This window comes from Cardiocondyla obscurior, linkage group LG06 (genome assembly GCF_019399895.1).
Source record: "Cardiocondyla obscurior isolate alpha-2009 linkage group LG06, Cobs3.1, whole genome shotgun sequence".
NCBI classification, from domain to species: Eukaryota; Metazoa; Arthropoda; class Insecta; order Hymenoptera; family Formicidae; genus Cardiocondyla; species Cardiocondyla obscurior.
The window spans coordinates 5,431,376-5,450,455 of NC_091869.1; the positions used below are offsets into that span (position 1 = coordinate 5,431,376).

The 19,080-nt window shown below is 35.7% G+C and overlaps 5 protein-coding genes across 8 annotated transcripts; 3 read left to right on the forward strand and 2 right to left on the reverse strand.

Moving 5' to 3' along the window:
• Positions 1 to 45: 45 nt before the first annotated feature.
• LOC139103269 (smoothelin-like protein 2) lies at positions 46 to 1,104 on the forward strand. Its single transcript, XM_070657768.1, has 5 exons — positions 46 to 70; positions 305 to 380; positions 496 to 619; positions 713 to 864; positions 981 to 1,104. Exons 1-5 carry the CDS (start codon positions 46 to 48, stop codon positions 1,102 to 1,104), a joined length of 501 nt encoding a protein of 166 aa, XP_070513869.1.
• A 2,276-nt stretch (positions 1,105 to 3,380) lies between these two features.
• Positions 3,381 to 7,895, forward strand: Spt4 (Transcription elongation factor subunit spt4). Of its 2 annotated transcripts, none has more exons than XM_070658347.1 (5): positions 3,381 to 3,568; positions 6,688 to 6,954; positions 7,077 to 7,183; positions 7,307 to 7,362; positions 7,647 to 7,895. In XM_070658347.1, the coding sequence occupies exons 2-5, from the start codon at positions 6,892 to 6,894 to the stop codon at positions 7,763 to 7,765; spliced, it is 345 nt and encodes a 114-aa protein (XP_070514448.1). In that variant the 5' UTR covers positions 3,381 to 3,568; positions 6,688 to 6,891; the 3' UTR covers positions 7,766 to 7,895. The 2 variants fall into 2 exon arrangements, with proteins under 2 accessions (XP_070514448.1, XP_070514449.1); XM_070658348.1 differs by lacking the exon at positions 3,381 to 3,568 and having other exon boundaries at positions 6,219 to 6,694; positions 6,851 to 6,954.
• A 91-nt stretch (positions 7,896 to 7,986) lies between these two features.
• Positions 7,987 to 11,677, reverse strand: LOC139103543 (synergin gamma). 3 transcript variants are annotated; one of them, XM_070658337.1, is made up of 6 exons: positions 9,748 to 11,677; positions 9,267 to 9,594; positions 9,015 to 9,178; positions 8,783 to 8,924; positions 8,461 to 8,603; positions 7,987 to 8,388 (listed from the first exon to the last, which is right to left on the reverse strand). In XM_070658337.1, exons 1-6 carry the CDS (start codon positions 10,858 to 10,860, stop codon positions 8,170 to 8,172), a joined length of 2,109 nt encoding a protein of 702 aa, XP_070514438.1. In that variant the 5' UTR covers positions 10,861 to 11,677; the 3' UTR covers positions 7,987 to 8,169. The 3 variants fall into 3 exon arrangements, with proteins under 3 accessions (XP_070514438.1, XP_070514437.1, XP_070514436.1); XM_070658336.1 differs by having other exon boundaries at positions 9,267 to 9,615; XM_070658335.1 differs by having other exon boundaries at positions 9,267 to 9,648.
• Positions 11,405 to 12,260, forward strand: Mago (mago, exon junction complex subunit). The gene is given in 3 exon segments (XM_070657769.1): positions 11,405 to 11,442; positions 11,628 to 11,901; positions 11,904 to 12,260. Coding segments are annotated over 3 exon segments (498 nt in total). The 3' UTR covers positions 12,090 to 12,260.
• Positions 12,261 to 14,374: 2,114 nt separating this feature from the next.
• Positions 14,375 to 18,598, reverse strand: LOC139103547 (lysophospholipase D GDPD1). Its single transcript, XM_070658343.1, has 7 exons — positions 18,347 to 18,598; positions 18,211 to 18,253; positions 17,619 to 17,800; positions 17,327 to 17,547; positions 17,091 to 17,224; positions 16,908 to 17,025; positions 14,375 to 16,630 (listed from the first exon to the last, which is right to left on the reverse strand). Exons 1-7 carry the CDS (start codon positions 18,468 to 18,470, stop codon positions 16,505 to 16,507), a joined length of 948 nt encoding a protein of 315 aa, XP_070514444.1. The 5' UTR covers positions 18,471 to 18,598; the 3' UTR covers positions 14,375 to 16,504.
• Positions 18,599 to 19,080: the final 482 nt, after the last annotated feature.

Below are 19,080 nucleotides of genomic sequence, written 5' to 3' on the forward strand. Positions count from 1 at the left end.
TTTTAACTAAACTATTATTGAATTTGTTTGGAGAACGACTAATGCATGTCGCTGCGGGTATGCGACGAGAGTGAGAGATGAACAATTTCTGCTAGATCCAGAGTTTTTTTTTCTTTTTTTTTTTTTTTAATACATCGCACCTCTGACCGCCTTTGTTACCAGATTCAGTTTAGATACTGATTAAAATGGACATAGATAATTAACCTTTCAGTGAAGTCTTATAATTAGTATGCATCTCAACTACGAATTTAACATACCACCAGCTTTGGTGCACACGTTTTATAGAACCCCGTTGATATTTCAGCTCCGAAAAAGCCGCTGTCGCCGTTCGCCAAGTTTCGCCAGCTCGACAGGCAAAATAGCGCCGGTTTGTCACCGAGGTGAGAATAAAAAATTAAAACCACGACGTGTTAACAGAGATTAATTTAATTAATGTTTCGTTAAATAATTTAATTTTGGTTTCTTTTTTTTTTGTTTTTTAATTTACTTATTTAGCCCCGTGAAGTCACCGGCCACGGAATTTCGATTCAAATTTACCGAACCGACTGTACGAGATAACGCAGCGCAAATTAAGGAACGATTGCTGGCGTGGTGCCGATCGAAGACTAAAGAGTACGACGTAAGTGCATTTAAAAAAAAGAAATAGTAAATTACATGCGAGAAGCGCTCGCTTTGTTAGTATCTGATGGATTAAAGAATACTTTTGTTGCAGAACGTACAGCTGGACAACTTCTCGACGAGCTGGAATAATGGTTTAGCATTCTGCGCGTTGATCCATCACTTTAAACCGGACGCTTTCGATTATAATTCCCTGCGTCCGGAGGATCGCAGGAAAAACTTCGAGCTAGCTTTTACAAAGGCCGAGTAAGAGCTCCGAATATTTTGCGTAGAAATTACCGAACATTTTTTACTTTCTTTAGAATCTATCCGTCTTCTTATTGTTATTTATAAACGTGAGAATTAATTTTCTTTACTTACAGTGAAGTTGCTGGAATCGCGCCGCTACTCGACGTCGAGGACATGGTGATGATGCAACGGCCGGATTGGAAGTGCGTCTTCACATATGTCCAGTCTATTTATCGTCGTTTCAAGGATGAGGATTAACGTCCAATTAAAAATTCCGGCTGCAACAGAAGAGAAAAAAATATATAATTCCACTTTATCAAGACGCTATTCATAGAGAGAAAGAGAAAGAGAGAAAAAAATTCATGTGGTTGAAAGAACAATAGCCAGTTCTTTTTTTTTTTCTTTTTTTATACGCAGTTAGATTCATATTCTTGCGACCACATGTGAACTAAATCCGGTAGTAAGCGTAGAACTTTAGACAATGCCTTGTAATGACGATGCTGATGATGATGTGACAATAAGTCAGGGAAATATATATATATAATACCACGGTAGAAGTTATAACGCGCATAGGTCTTATATTTTCATATCTCGCATTATTTTCTGGCGCGCAGCCTTACTAACTTACTTTTTACGTTGACGTTGAATGCAGGCTAATGATTTTTTTATAATGAAAGCGCACGACGGTGATCCGTTTACGAGCGAAACGTGTAGAATCGTTGCTTTGATCAGTTAGCGTTTATATTGTAAATCTAATATATGAAGATGTCTTAAAAGTACCAAAGAAAATTTTTGCAAACAAATAAATATGTGATATGAGAAAAGCGTTTTTTTTAATTATTCCTTTTGCGTGTCGTTTATTTTTATTAAGCTTAATATTCTGTAGTTAATTAATTTGAAATTAAAATTGCAATTCTTAAAATTGTAATATGTATATTATGTATTTACGTTTAATTAGATATTTATATATTTTTTATTATATTGGAGATTACAGAGCGCACGGTACGCGCGTGTCATTAGATTGGGACGTTAGTTATATGATTAATTTAATAATTACAATTAAGTAATCTACAACTGATGGCGTGTTACTGGTTTACTTACATTTGCATCTTCGGTTAGGTTAAGTCAGGTCCGTCCTTCCATCCTTCCGTCCTTCCGTCCTGCCGTCTTTCCGTCCTTCTGTCTTTCCGTCCATTCGTGGCAATATTCTGAATAATCTTAAAGCACTTTAAATCATTTGACACTATTATACACTGCTCTGCTTTTTTTTATAATCACTAACACTGTCACTCGCGAGACGAACGACCGAAAGAATGACGGTGGATTATCGCGGCGACTTTTTACGATTAAAATTAAGACGCGCGACGAACAATCATTCGTTGTATAAATTTTCACGTTGTATTCATTTTGCTAACGTAAAGCGAGGCCACTAGTTCCTTTGGCAGATTTTTGCCGGCAGATTAATTCCCATCGGCAGAATGAACGATGTCGAGAATATGAGCAGAGCGGCGAATGAAACGGACCGCGATACGAAATGTTCCTCGCGCACTTAATCTTCCTCGAGCTCCTCAAAAATCTCTTGCTCGAAACGGGATGAGCCTCGGCCGCGATGAAGAAGACAAGCGAAGTGCGGATCTCACGCTTAGACAATGATGGTTGCCGAATGTCGCCGGAACCCGCTGAATGTCGCTGAAGGAGATAGCGAGTGAAGCGAGTCAGGATCTTCGACTCGGAAATGCCGGTTGCGGCATATTCATGACAAACGCTCCGTGCGCCTCGCCCGCTCGGCATAACTTTTCCTTTCCAAAGCACTTTTTCGAAGCACAAAATGATGAGATCAACACAGAAGTATTAAAAAATGATTGTTCGTTCCCGAGTCGACTACGTCGACACTAATTCGTACGCGGCACGTCCTATCCGTGGCCGAAAATACACGTAATTGCGGAGCGATTAGGAACACGTCCTCGCGCCCGAGGTTCCGCAACTAGACTGAAGTGACCGTTACAGATTTCGGCCCTTAGAGAGAAAGAGACAACCGCGTGAGAAAGTGAGACAGCCAATGGTCCGATCATCAATTGACCGTTGTCCTTTTCGCGTCGAGCTCAACGCCGAGTTAATCTGTTTATCGTTTTTTTGATGCGCTCGCCGAGCTTGAGGCGTTTTTCTCCTAAAACAGAAAGATCAAGTTTTTTTCACGACTGCGAAAACTCGTTCGAGCAAGCCCCAAAAATAATAATATAATAATCCAAGTATTTTTCTGTTTCGTAAAAACTTAATATTTCTTAAAAAATCATACGCAGTATTATTTCGAGATAAGAAGCAACGATAAAAGCGATTTTATTCTTAACATCAATTTGTTTTTAGATAGGATTACACAGAATAATAAATATAATATGATAGAAAAAGACAGAATATAATGTGTCTGTCCTTGTCTATCGTCTAAAGATAGTTGTAACTCTGTCCGAGAGGCAGACGCCGCGAAAGAGTAGAACAGACAGTGTATAGCTCTGGCCTGTTCTTCTATCCGACGGCAGCCGAAACGCTGGCTTCACACGGACGAGCCTCTATATTTGTACGCGTGGAAGCTGCGACTCCGAGTTGGGCTCTCTGCGTCTGAGGCATTAGCAGGAGTTACGGGTACACACAGACACGGCATTGTGCCTAGTGTGCGTATGTTGCCCGTCTAAAATCTGCGACCACTGGTTGAGCTCTCTACCGGGAGGCAGTGGTCGCAGATTTCAGACGGGCAACATACGCACACTACGCACAATGCCGTGTCCGTGTGTGCCCGTAGCGCCTGCCTCGGACGCAGAGAGTCGAACTCGGAATCGCGGCTTCCACGCGTACAGATATAGAGACTCGTCCGTGTGAAGCCAGCGTTTCGGCTGCCGTCGGATAGAAAAAAAGGCCAGAACTATACACTGTCCTACTCTTTCGCGGCGTCGCCGGCAGTTATCACAGATTCGCTTCACACTAACATCGCCGAGTTATAAGATGAGAGCAGAAATATAAACTTAACAGTAAAATAAAAAGATTTTATAATGATTTTATAATTAAATACGCGTAATTGCGGAGCGATTAACGACGCGTCCGCACCCACGAGGCTCCGCAACTAGACCGACCGTCAGAGATTTCGGCGCGTACAGAGAAAGATTTCGATTGCGAACGAGTATAAATTTATTTAGAATTTTTGCCGATATGTGTATCGGTGAAACGCGCTTTAATGCGCGTAGCTATTATGCGATAACTCAATCTCACGTTTCTTGATTAAAACGAACGCCATCGATCGGATCGTTTATTGTTAATGAGCGGATTAAATTTCTACATATAATTTAATTAGCGGGGTTCGTTTTACACCGCGTATCTGAAAATCACTCGCGCGTGCTGGTCACTAAAGCTCTATTTGACTTTACGATATCGCGGATGAGAAGCGACATGTCTAATTTTTATTCACAATAATCGTCGAAATAATTGAGTGGCTTTTTTGCACGTTATCACTCTCGCTTTCTACGGATTAACTTATTGTAAAACTGCGAACTCTCTTTTTCTTATACCGACAAATGTCTAAATAATTGCCTTTACGAGTATGCTTCGCGGGAAAAAATTGTCCATAGCCGGTTAAATTATTTTCTTTTTTGAATATTAAAACAAACCATGCGCATGCTTTGCATCCGCTATTTTTCAAAAAGTTTGTTGTCAGCGGAATGAACGGCGCCAAAAAAGTGCGCATAACGGTAAAAATAAACGGGTCGCAATACAAAATTTTTCACACTCATTGGACACTCGCGGTATCATCCCCATGCCGACCAATTACAACCCTTCTCTTATCACCTGATAGGTGGGAACGTTTTTTCCCTAGTGCGCCAATTAATTACCCCCCCCCAACAGAAGTACCGTTATCACGACCGCGCTACCCTCATTTCGCGCCTAAATGTAGTCGGGAACGGATGTGTAAAGGGGGGATAACTGTTCTCTACCGGAGTTCAAGTTTAAGTTCACGGTCACTTCGATGAGTCAGCGCCTTGAGGAGTAATAATTAAATAAAAGTTTCATCGACGATACATCAAGATACATCAAGATACATCAAGATACATCAAGATACATCATATTTCTTTTGTCAAGATCGAGGATTTAACGGAAGCGTCGTGGACTATCCTGCGAGCGATCTAATGCGCGATGAATATTATGTGAGCGAGTGTGAGTGTGAGTGTACAGTTTTGCGTTTTTGTATATTATACGGGGTGTTGTGTTTAAGTTATTATAAAACAAGGTCGCTTTTCTCGTGATCGGAATATTGTTTCGCGCTCTCGGGTTATAATTCGCGTTTTCAATTTATTTTTTAATTGATCGTTGTACAGCCCGGAGTATTCGTCGGTCCCTCGCGGAGTGTCGTTTTCTGTTTCGTTAGCCGTGACTGATAGTGCGTGCGCTACTGCACGCAATTCGGGAAATTGGCATCTGCTGCTTGAGATTCGCGTTACGCCGGATTGTGCGACGCGTATTTTAGTAGTTTTATAAGTCCTATTCGAACAATTTTTCCTTGTTTTATAATAATTTAAACTAAGTATGAGTGATATTGTAATAAAATGCGCGGTGAATATGAGTCATAGTGTTATGAAGTGCGCGGTGAATATTATGTGAGCGAGTGTGAGTGTGAGCGTACAGTTTTGCGTTTTTGTATATTATACGGGGTGTTGTGTTTAAGTTATTATAAAACAAGGTCGCTTTTCTCGTGATCGGAATATTGTTTCGCGCTCTCGGGTTATAATTCGCGTTTTCAATTTATTTTTAATTGATCGTTGTACAGCCCGGAGTATTCGTCGGTCCCTCGCGGAGTGTCGTTTTCTGTTTCGTTAGCCGTGACTGATAGTGCGTGCGCTACTGCACGCAATTCGGGAAATTGGCATCTGCTGCTTGAGATTCGCGTTACGCCGGATTGTGCGACGCGTATTTTAGTAGTTTTATAAGTCCTATTCGAACAATTTTTCCTTGTTTTATAATAATTTAAACTAAGTATGAGTGATATTGTAATAAAATGCGCGGTGAATATGAGTCATAGTGTTATGAAGTGCGCGGTGAATATTATGTGAGCGAGTGTGAGTGTGAGCGTACAGTTTTGCGTTTTTGTATATTATACGGGGTGTTGTGTTTAAGTTATTATAAAACAAGGTCGCTTTTCTCGTGATCGGAATATTGTTTCGCGCTCTCGGGTTATAATTCGCGTTTTCAATTTATTTTTTAATTGATCGTTGTACGCCGGATTGTGCGACGCGTATTTTAGTAGTTTTAAAGTCCTATTCGAACAATTTTTCCTTGTTTTATAATAATTTAAACTAGGTATGAGTGATGTGTAGAATGCATCAAAATTTTTAACCACACCGGTTGTACTTGCAGAAAATATGAAAAGTATATACAACCGACAGTCCGCAGTCTGTTTAAGTGGGACGGAAAATTTTTGCTGCATTGTACATTAAAAATTTATATTACATTATATCTTGAAAATGTCGTACAATACACAATTCGGTGACTCGGATTTCGTACTATTTAAAATTATTTAAGACTCCGCGATGTTACCGAGAAGCGGATCTGCGATATGTGCCGGCGACGCCACGAAAGAACAGGACAGACAGTGTATAGGTCTGGCCTGTTCTTCTATCCGACGGCAGCCGAAACGCTGGCTTCACACGGACGAGTCTCTATATCTGAACGCGTGGAAGCCGCGATTCCGAGTTGGGCTCTCTGCGTCCGAGGCATTAGCTGGCGCTACGGGCACACACGGACACGGCATTGTGCCTAGTGTGCGTATGTTGCCCGTCTAAAATCTGCGACCACTGCCGGGAGGGTCCTGGTCAGTCCGGAATTCGAGAATGGACTGAACATAACCAAACTTTCAGTTCCATCTAACCTAATAAAACCTTGCTGTTTACTCATGTCGTTTACACTTGATATTTTTGTAATTTAATTTCCAAGTAGTTTGCATAATTCTTTTTATTAACTATTACAGTCCGGCTATTTAATTTAACGTATAATAATAAAGTAATATCAATGGAGACCGTACCAAAAGATTTACGTGGATTAAGAGCGTGTCTGGTGTGCTCCTTAGTTAAGGTTTGTATTTCACAAATTTGTTGCGATTAAGTAGCAATAATTATATATTTTTTTAATCAGTGGTGATCGCGACGCTTGCCAAACATGTTTGTCATTTTTAAAGTTATAGTTTTATTTTACAGACCTTTGATCAATTTGAATTCGATGGATGTGAAAACTGTGATGAATTTCTACGAATGAAAAACAATAAAGATAATGTTTTCGACTGTACGAGTTCCAATTTTGATGGGTAATATACAGCAACATTGATACGTTTGTCTAAGAGTGATTTTTATAATTTTATAATTGGTATTAACTATGTCTAAGCAAAATTTATCAAAGACATACTTAAAAATTCTGACTTACCTTTTAGAATGATTGCTGTAATGAGCCCAGAAGACAGCTGGGTATGCAAGTGGCAAAGAATAAGTAAGTATATTTAATAAATATATTTTTTTTAATTTTTATCTTTAAACGTATAATACATTTATATATATATACATTATTCTTACAAATGCCAGTATGTAGTCATCTAGGAACATACTTATGTGCGTATATATATATATATATATATATATATATATATTTATGTATATATTATAAAGATTTGTTTAAGCAAAATGCTATGCAAAACTTTCAGAATTATAAGTTTTCTCTCAGTCTAGTTACGTCAGTAATGGCCGATACTAATTTCGAGATTCTACTTTCTTCAGATCGTTTCTGTAAGGGTGTCTACGCCATATCAGTATCTGGACGATTACCAGCTGGTGTCATCAGAGAGATGAAGAGCAGAGGAATAGCGTATAGGCCGCGCGACACGAGTCAACGTTAGCTATTAGTGATTTATATAAGACATAAATATTAATTTCTTTTAATACTGTATCGTAATTAGATAAAATGTGTGAAGTGTGACCATTTCTCAATTTGTCAAGCTAAATATACAATTACTTTTGATTAGTTAATTTAATTGTAACATTGTACGTTTGTTACCACCCCGATGTTCTGAAAAATATAAGTTTAATAAATAATTTAATAAATAGTTTATATGAACATTGTGAATCTTTAGTTTGATTCGTTCATGCTATATGTATGGATGGTTTCACTAGATTAAATGCAAATCAGAACATCACTTTCAAAGATCACTTTTAACATTAATTTCTATGCTTTATATTAATAAGATCTGAATAGTATATATTTAATTTGCATTTTAAAACCTCTCAATATGCAAAGTAGTATTTAAATGTGACTTCCTGGACATATAGTTGACTGAAAAATTAATGAATATCGCATTACTGGTAATTGATTGTTTACGCAATTGAGCCATAAGTTTGCACATGTTGCGTGATAATTGTTATCATTATACACGACTCGCCCACTCGTAATAATTGTTAAACACAGAGAGCAAGACACACATTCTCCCTGATGTAAGGGCCAAGCAGGTAGTTCAGTGACAATCTAAAATATTAATATAAATGTATTTTTTTAACAATAAAAATAAATATGATAATTTACATATATTATACTTACTGGTATATTTGCGTAAAAAGGTTCCATTTCAGCCCAGATCCGATCAATATCCATTAAAAGATCATCAAATCCAATAATGTTTATATCTAGCTCTTTATATGAAAAATTAACGCGTCTACAGACAGCTGCAACTTCAGCTAATTCTATAATTTGGAGATAAAGTAAATTATCGTCTGCTTAAATTTAAATAAACTACTGAAAAACGTATAACCACAAAAAAAAAAAAAAAAAAAACATTGAGGCAAAAAAGCGGCAAGAGTAATTTTGATTCGATCTAAAATAGCTTTTTTAAGATGAAATGTATTAATAAAGAAATACTTACGGCAAAGAAAGTTGTACCCTTGTGCTGAATTTAAAACTTCCTGCAGAACTAATTCTGATGTTATATTAGTAAATATATTGGCTGCAACTTGTAATAATAAAACACAACTTTCCATATATTGCTTCCATTCCCAATATGCAGGCTGTAACAGAAAAACGGGCAATAATATATATGAAATAAATACCCATTTGTTTAATATCTCAATTTTACAACAATTCAATTATATGTATACCTGTTGTGATGTTTCTATAACTTGATCTTCCTCTACATTAGAAGGCAAAAATGATTTAAGATCTAAGCTAGGCACAGATCCAGAACGTGGCAGTGTTTCAGATGGACCACTAATCAATTCTATACTATTTATCGAAATAGCATCTTCTTTCTGAACATTCTTTCCTACGAATAATATATTACTACTGAATTCAAGCAAAATAAGACATTTCAAGCAAAAATAAAATTGTAGCGTTGTAATAAGAGCACTAACCTGTTTCTACTAATTGTGCCTCAATTCCATCATCAAGTTTTAGATTATTAAACGACTCAGATACTTCGGATACGAAATTTAGATCCGCAAAATTATTATTATCAGTATTAACGTGCATTTTAAACTCAAACTCCGCGGACACGTTACCAAAGCCTTCAACATCTAAAGTATCTGATCGCGAGGGGTTAGCAAGCGGCTGGCTCGCCGACATAAACTCTCCGAATTCATCAGCTGATTGAGTATTGAAAGTTAAATCTAAGCTCGGGTGACTTGTAATAGACGTTTCTTGAACTAGCTCACGCAACGCACTGTATTTATCCTCGACTTGCTGTAAACTCATTAAATCTTGCTGAACAGAATCAGACGTTTCTATTACAATAGCCTACAGATAAATTCATTAATCAGCAAAAACGATATCGATTTAAACTCCGAAATAAAGGTAAACTTGCTACATAATTAAAAAACGTATAAGTTACTTTACCTTTGGTGCTAATTCCAGTTTAGGTACCTCTCTGTCACTGCTGACAGTCTCCACTATATTCGTCAGGCTGTTATAACTGTCATTATAATCTTTAGGCATATCGTTATTTCTAATTACAGTGTCTTTAAGTATTACTGTTTTGGATTGACTTTTTATCCCGCATTTCGGAAATAGCTCAGACGTGGACTTTATTATATTCTGATCTTTATTTTGATATGGCAAACTCGCAGACGTGGATGTACGATTTTGCGTATTAATATACGGTATGGATTTAGTTCCGACGGTGGCCTTCTTGCTTTTATCAACTATTTTCTTCACTCCTAGATTGTGATTAGCGAGTCTGCTACCAATCGCGGACCCTTGCTTACTGTCCCAGATCGGCATAGCGACGGCACTAGAAATCGGAGCACTCTGAAACTCCGTAAACTCATCACAGGACTCATCAAATGGTACAGATGAAGCATCGGCTTGACCACGCACATTTTGTTTCACGTCTTTAAACAAATTATTACTGCCAGTTGCTCCAAGTATCTTGCTATCGAAACACAATGATTTTGCAGATGTACCGCCTGAGGAGGACGTAGTTGTATCAGGCACTGTGCTCACTTGCGTTTTATTTTTACTTTTCCCTTTAACGTCAGGAACATATTTTCCTTCACTCACACTATTACTGGACTCCTTAAGGTGTTGAAGTTTAGAGGCATTTGCTTGCTCAGCAGGCTGTAGATTCATCAGACACTCTATGTTCAGGTACGGTGTCGGCGCGAACGGAAGTAAATGCAATATATCCAAGCTGTTGAAAGTGTAGGATGCCTGAGCAGCTGCCACAAGGGCCAACACAGTGTACAACTCTTGCTCGGTCAACTGTCCGGCATATTTTTGGTTGGCCAGGCTCCATATATGACCGAGCACTTCCGTGGGCAGTTGGCTCGTGAGTAGTAGCGGGAAAACCTTGTTGGTGTCGACGAGCAGCTCGCCATGCACGCCGTTCGATCTGACTCGATCTTCCCGCACCACTTCCCACACCATCTTGTAAACCGGCGGCAGGGTGGTTGAGTTGGTCCACAGCCAGCTGGGCAGCTGATTTCTCTTACTCGAGTGACTCTTGCTCATTTCGTTTTCGCGCAGTGATACGACCGAACGACAAATCTCACCCAGTTTTCAGGGTAGTTTGTGACTTACGTAAACTCATCGAGCAGCGTGAGCCCATTGCTCAGGCTGCTAGCTCGGCGCAAACATCGGTGACGTGAGAAGAAAGCCGAGACGACGGGGATCTCATCAACGTCGACTACACGAACACTCGAAACTCGTGGTGCTAATGTCACTCCTATACATAAACTGACCTCGTTACCACTTGCACCGTCAATCCTTTGAGTTCTCTGGTACATGAAGTATAGAACCCAGGCGGCTAGGCCAGGAGATTCAAGTGCTCCAGAATAAAAAGCACGTTAAGTTAGGACAGTTTTCTGCAGCTGGCCCTGTCGACACTAGTCCAGAGCACGTCTCTCTTTTTCTAACACAAAGAGGGAAAGATATCCTCTAAACTAATGCAACCAACTCGCCAGAAAAAAGCACACCTAACCTCCACTCGAAAGTCGTCCAGGAATGCCGGATTGCCAATCGAAGCGCGCTGCGTCACTTACGAAAGTTTGCTAACATGACGAACGTAGACTCCGAAAATATTCCTCTCGTCCGGTGCAAATTAATATTTTATTGCCGTCGCAACTAAACACCGATCGCTGGCTCGGTATGCTAATTCACTTTTTATTCACTGCATAAATAAAATTAATTGCCGATTAGTTTGAAATCTATTGATGCGCGTGCTAAATATTTCAATGTATAACTCTAAGCTGTTGTTGCAAATGATAATCGGTTAAAAGGATATCGACGGACTTTTACATTCGTTATTACGTCTGACACAAGGGCAAATTCGAACACGAGTTTCTGGAGTTCGAGCTTCGACTGGACGGCAAGCTGCGCTACGCGAATGACTCCAACTACAAGAACGACACGATGATACGTAAGGAGACGTACGTGCACCAGTGATTGATGGAGGAGCTCAAGCGCGTCATCCAGGACTCCGAGATCATGCAGGAGGTTTCTCTGTGACCAGACGATTCCCTCTGGTCGCAGCCAGACCGCGTCGGACGTCAGAAAAGCTGAAAATCGTAATCGGCGACGAGCATATATCGTTCATTACCTCGAAGACCGGCTCTCTTTTAGACGTAAACCAGCAGTCCCGCGATCCGGAGGATCTGCGGTGCTTCTATTATCTCGTCCAGGACCTCAAGAATCTGGTATTCTCCCTGATAGGACTTCACTTCAAGATCAAGTCCATATAGACAGTACGACGTTGAATACTTCTTTATCTCTCGCCCTCTTTTTACTCGAACTTAAATAATATATGCATAATTTATTTCTATCCGCCTGTGTACATTTTTTTTAAATACATTTTTTATCTGTTCTACGATATTTGTGAATAAAGTTAAATTGCCATTTACCTGTAAATTAAAGTGTATTAGCTGTATTCTGAAAAATATAAAGTATAAAAAAAAAGTGCAATTGAATTTAACTTAGATTAGAAAAGAAAAAAAGAAGAAAAAAAACGAAAGAAACAGTGGGTTTGCCATTAGAACGATTGTCAGAGTAGTCGGAATAAGTATTGGCGATATGATTCATTCATTGTTCCGGATTGTACTTTTACCACGGCAGAGGTTAATCTAACCTCAACGTGGCGATGAAATAAGTAAATCGTACAGAAGTGCACGAAATCATTAATCCTTAACAAAGAACGAAGTGGGTGTGCCAAGAAACTGAAAAATTCCATCAACGGTAATTAAATATTTTTATAAAAACAATTATAGCGTCGTACATAGAAGTGGAAAGAGAACAAAAAGAAGCGGAAGCGTTTTGTCGTTGCAAATTCACGAGGCAAATTCGTTCAGGAAATTCGATAAAATTTTTCAATAATTTTGTGAATAATTAAAATCAGAAGTTTTTAATCCGGTGAGAAACATGTCGACAATTTAAAGCTTTGTTTGCTGGGAATTTTTTTTTCTAAAAAATATTTATCACCAAGCTGCTTGTTCCCACTTAATAAATTTTATCAAACAAATACAAACCTATTATTACGTGCCTTTATTTATATATACTACCAAATAAGATTGAAGATGTTTACCTGAGAGATAAAGCTTATCAAAAAATTGGTACAATTGGTTCTGAATTTTTTATCTAGAGCAGTAATTTTCAAATACAAATAAAATTTTTTTAACTTAAACAACCTGTTGATCAAGTAATTTTTATTGTAGACACAATACCTTGGATACTTACACAATATGTTGAATAACGAAGACGACATGGATCAAAGAGAATATGAGGGCCGTGTCGTCACAGATTCTGTCCACGAGAGATTTCAACAAACGCGTATTTATTGCAATATCTGTAATCGAGATATCATAGGAAATGAAGCTGCCATACGAAAGCATTTTAATGATATACATCCTTCGAGTAAACACTGTTGCTATTGCAAAGGTAAAGTGTTCACGTATCAAAAGATCACAACGATAGACGATAAAGAACACTCTGAGGATTTTGTATATCATAAATGCCTGCATAATAAAGAGCTTGAAAATAAAGTATCAAAAGAATCTAAGTGATTAGTACTTTGATTACTCTTAGATTCAAGTTGTATATTTCGCTAGCATTGAAACTTAACTTTATGTCGTGTATCTGTAAATTTTCAGTGCTAGCGGTATATATACTATTATATTGGAACGCAGCTATAAATTTTTTTATTTACAATGTCTTTGTATTTAGAAATTTTTATAAAAGTATTTATGCAAAACTGTATGGTGGGAACAGATTTAAAAGTTCCAATCTAAATATGTTTTAAACTTTATACATTTCTTGCATAATATTATTTATATCTATGAAGAATCACATTTCTCTTTACTTACGACGCTAATCAGATCTGTAATAAAAATTTAGATGTATATTTTAATATATATTGTTACACTCGGCCCGAAGTTGCCAGCTCGCGCGCGATGTTCTTGCAAACTTCGAGCCAGGTGTAATAATTAATATACATTTTTGTATATTTATATATATAATACATTTATTTTATAAGACACACAAACATATATACGTAATTACATAATTCTATTTACTTATATGCGTACAATGTATGCTATAAATTGCATAACATTTTTCACACGAGATAGATATGAGCAAGACATTCATATAAATCTTTTTGTGCTGTGACACATTGAAATTATTCATTTTATTTTATACACGTTCATATTTATAAAGTTTTTATATATTTATACGTCACACTTACATTAATACATAATATATATAGAAAATACTAATTCTTGTGACTAGTACGGTGGCTAAAGTGTTGATAAATTCTTTTAAAATGTGTTTATATAACATTCTTCACTGTTTTAAAGTATTTATAAATCCAATTATTTTAAAATAATTATTAATGATAAATAATAAAATAAAAAAATAAAAATTACCAAATAAAGAAAAGCTCTCTTACAAATATATGTATGTGACATATGCTTCCTAATATTTGAGATTTATAATTTGTACGTTTTCCTGTGGGTGAGAGAACAATTATGCATCATAGACTGGAAACTTATATTCCAACTTCCGCTTTACACACATCAAGTACAAAGGTACATGAATTTGTACATAGTTGCGTATTTTTCTATACTTAACGTTCATTGTAAAACATTTTCGATATATTATTTATAAGAATTTAATTATTTAATAGAGGCAAGTTGCTCTTAACAAAATTTGGTAAAATCTTTGTGTATCGAAAAATCACAACAACCAACAATAAGGAACTATCGAAGGACTTCGTATATCACAAATGCAAGCATAAATAACTTGAACTCTTAAACATTTAATTTATATAAATTATTTCATATTCTTTATCCATTATTAGCATTTAAATGTAATAAGAAATGTGTACAATAAATAACTTACACATTACTATAATATAAATAAAAGAACATTTATATTATTAAAACACTAGATTTAAATATTCAATATTTCTATAGATGTATAAGTGTAACTACGTATCGTTAAAAATTCTATAATAACAATTTTGTAAATGGCTTGTAAATTGAGATTATAAACATGACAAATAAAGATAACATATACATCACAAAAATGTTATGACCATCTTATAAGATGTCACGTAACGTTTAATCTCTTAATTTTTATAACCATTAATATTGATATTTTTCACATCTTTTTCGTAATTTTCATATATCTGAATATATATCCTGTATACATATAATATGGCACATACACACAAATCTTTTATATATAAAAACAGCCTAAATATAAATTATATATAATATACATATAATAAGTTAGAAAAGATGATTTCGTTACACTTGTTATAAATGTGTGATCTGTAGTTAAATATGTCTTTAACATAAATAACATTTTTTTTTTTACTTTGGTGTACTTTTCCTACATTCAAAAGATTAAAAAAGTACATATATTCAACATATAGATATCCATAGAAGATTGCGTGTTACATTAATTGTAAAATGTTCTGTATGCAATTACGTGATGTAATTTCGCATGTAGGATATGCTTAAAGGCTGCAATGCTGATTGATATCCCTGTCAAGCATGTCCCACGTACGCCAAATTGTCACAAGATGTTTAATACTGATTAATATGCTGTAACTATCTCATAAATTTAATATAAATATTATGCTCATTAAATATAACATTTGCACAAATACATAAATTTATTTCTTTATTTAATAAGATTAGTCCTGATAGATAATTTTATTGATTTTGGTATCTCAACATTACGAGACTGACACAGACTTATATCACATTCATTTTTTACGAAAAGGGAATTCCTTATATCACACCTATATATGTACTAAGAACATATCACGATCTGCATAGCTCGATTAATCTTTCCCATATAAAATGCCCTCCCTTTACGAATCTATGAAATTTAAAATTTTTTTAACAAATGCATCATACATCAGACTATATAATATTCGAAGCATTTAAATGCTGGGCTAACAATAAGTTATCACTGGCCCCAGAGAGATATAGTAATCAATAGATATTTTGTACCAAAAATTGGGATATGCATGCCGGCTTTTTTTATGTGTGAATTGTTTTCTTACTTAATTAATCTAAGTGTAGAAAAGTATTATAAATAAAAAGATTGTCGAAAAAATAAAAATGAATAATGTTAGGGAGTTATCGTTTTTGTTTCGCTATGTAGTGTATGCCTATCCCGTAAAAAAAAAAAAATAGAAAAGTATTTGAAACTATGCAAAAATTTTAACAGCAAATTAAATAGAAATATGCGCTGTAACTATATCTCATATAAACTATCGTTCTATTGGAATAAGTCACTACTTGCATGTGCATAATGATCATTTTGTTAAAGAAAATAATGGAAGATTTTACGAGGCCAGAGCAATCTTATTCTATGAATGAATATTCGCATGATTATTGTAGCAATGTACTATCTTGTGCAGCGATTTGTACGGGCTGACGCGATTATGGCAAAATTCGTTTAAATTGGCATTTATGCATAGAGTATAAGCAAATAATTTTGCTTATAAAAAATATACTACTTTAGTCTATACAGCCTGTATGTCTTCTGGCTTATTATGGCAGATATCTCTTCTCAGACATGACTCTGTGAAGAATTCTTAATAATTTGTATTATCTGGCGTGTGCTTTTTAAAAGTCTATTCAGTACTTTATTCTACTGCATGTTTTTTTAAAAATAATTTTAATCTTGTTGGATAATCCGTCATTACGCCAGTTGCTCCTAAATCGAATGCTCTTTTGAATTCTTCATCTTTATTCAAGACCCAAAAATAAACCTATACAAATGCATAAATCGATATTATAATATCAACGAGATAACCAAATATATGTTAATGATAATTGTATAGAGTAGTGCACGTAAAACCGTTTCTAAATATAATACTTTTTAAAGCTGCCGACTTTCTTTTAAATTATAAATATTTATAATACTAAATATATATATATATATATATATATATATATATATATATATATATATATATATATATAAATAAAATGGTGAAACTATTATGCATTTGGAGATAGTTTTATATATATACTGCATGTACTTACGTGTATGCCCCGTGCTCTTAAATGATTAAATAAGCATGGCCTCATTAACAATACATTGATCGTACGTACTACCAATTTTTCTAATGGTAAAAATGTCGGACTCGGCCCACCTTTTCGCCTAAAAATAAATTATATTATTATGCAATTTTATTACAATCATAAAATAAAAAATATTTATATTACCGTAAATAAATTGAAGGCAAGAAAATTTCAAGATGCGTTTCTTTTAACGGTACGAACGGTAATAACCCAGTATACATGAGAAGTATCAACATTGTTACACGTTGCATCGAAAACAATAAGTTCACATTTGGATTCTGTAACAAAATTGAAATTATTATTAATAATGTAAATTTAATATTAGAAATTCTTTTGGAAATTAATCGATTTGAGATTTTAAATATATTTAACGCGCGTACCATTTTGTAGCATTTCTGTGTGACTTCATCGCTAAAGTTTCCCCAAACTGTATATTCTTCTCTATTGTATTCTCTTATTAGATCAGAAACTTTCGTTATTAGTTGATCACTATTGACTTTAATGTCAATATTAATGGGGATATCGGGAAACGCCTCAAAGACTTCTCGCAGCAATGCAAATCGTCGATCCTCTTCCTTCGTCGAGCCGATATACTCCACATCTATTCAACTATACTTCTTAAATAATTTTGTTCGCGAGCGGATTGCTTCTGAAAATATTAAACATCGATACCTGGATCAAAATCAATCGGCAAACGTTGCTTCAACAGTGGTAAATCCTTGTAATCCAATTCGGAGATATTTTTATCGACGCCGGTGCTGCGTAAAAGATTCTGATCGTGAGAGACCACTACTTCGCCATCTCTCGTAAGATGACAATCTAATTCTAACATATGCGTTCCTATAGCCACTGCTCTGTAATTGCAAATAAAGAAATTATTTTTGTTTAATATATTGCAAATAAAGATATTACTTTGCTTGAATATATAATGGCCTTAATACAATTTCAAGTATATTTATAATCCCAACTAATTTATCAAACAAACATTAAATCGCTGTCAAGAAAATATTTCACTGCAAAAGGCATAAACACTGGATAAAAGCAGATGCTTCTTAAGAATGTGAGTAAAATGTATGTCAGAAAAAAAAAAAAAAAAAAGAACGTTAATTTTTTTCTAGAACACATTTAAGTTCTCTCTACCATGCCGCCAACGTTAGCGCTGTGTTAACTCAACAATTTACACGATTAGATTTCAGAGTAATTGATGTAAGTGACGATGCATTTTCTAGGCGAACGAGGGGAGTCTCGAGTAATTTTTACTAACCTTTTAAATGCGCACATTGTATTTTCGTAGCTCTCGCCGGCACCTAAAAATTAAGAAACGCAAAAAAGAGAAAACAGATGCACGAGTTGAATTGACAAAAGAGATATATTCTCTTGATAAACAAAAAAATACTCACCGCCCCGATGGCTGATGTGTTGGCACAAAAACTTCACCTTCTTCTTCTTGTGCAGCAGAGTAGGATACTTGAACAGTATCATCGAGGTCAGCATGTAACCGCCGATCAACGTGTACAGCAGCATCCTCGCGTAGTCTTTGTGCTTCCGTGTACTCCACTTATCTGCTGCCAAACATAACGGAGTACGGGCAGGTGCGCTGGGCGTGCAGCAAAACGGCGGATACAAATAAACGAGCTGAGCAGACGACGGCGCAAGTGTCGCTCGTCCGCCCTGAATCACGCGCCCTAGACATCAGCATGCGCGATCAACCGATCTTTCCTTTGGTTTCCTCCTTTATTTTATTTATATTAGACCGTATTTTACTTAATTTCGTTTAATTTTACTTTATTTTATTTTATTTTAAGATATCTGACACGTATGTAACGACTCGAGGAATTAAATTTTGTAAAATTAATTATTATTTCCAATCAGGGAAAAGAAATAATAAGTGTATATTTTTTATTACATATCTAAAAATGTTTGACTTTATGTATAGTATAATGCTATGCAGATACTTCTAATTAGAGTAACAGATCAGATCAATGTTAAATAAAATAACATGATAGTTTTATGGCAGTGTATGATGGTGTATTGAATTTTTGTTTAATTAATTATGGCATAAACTACTTTTGTTCTATTTTACTTATCAATTATTTAGTGCTATTGGTACTTAATTCTCTTGATATTTTCTATT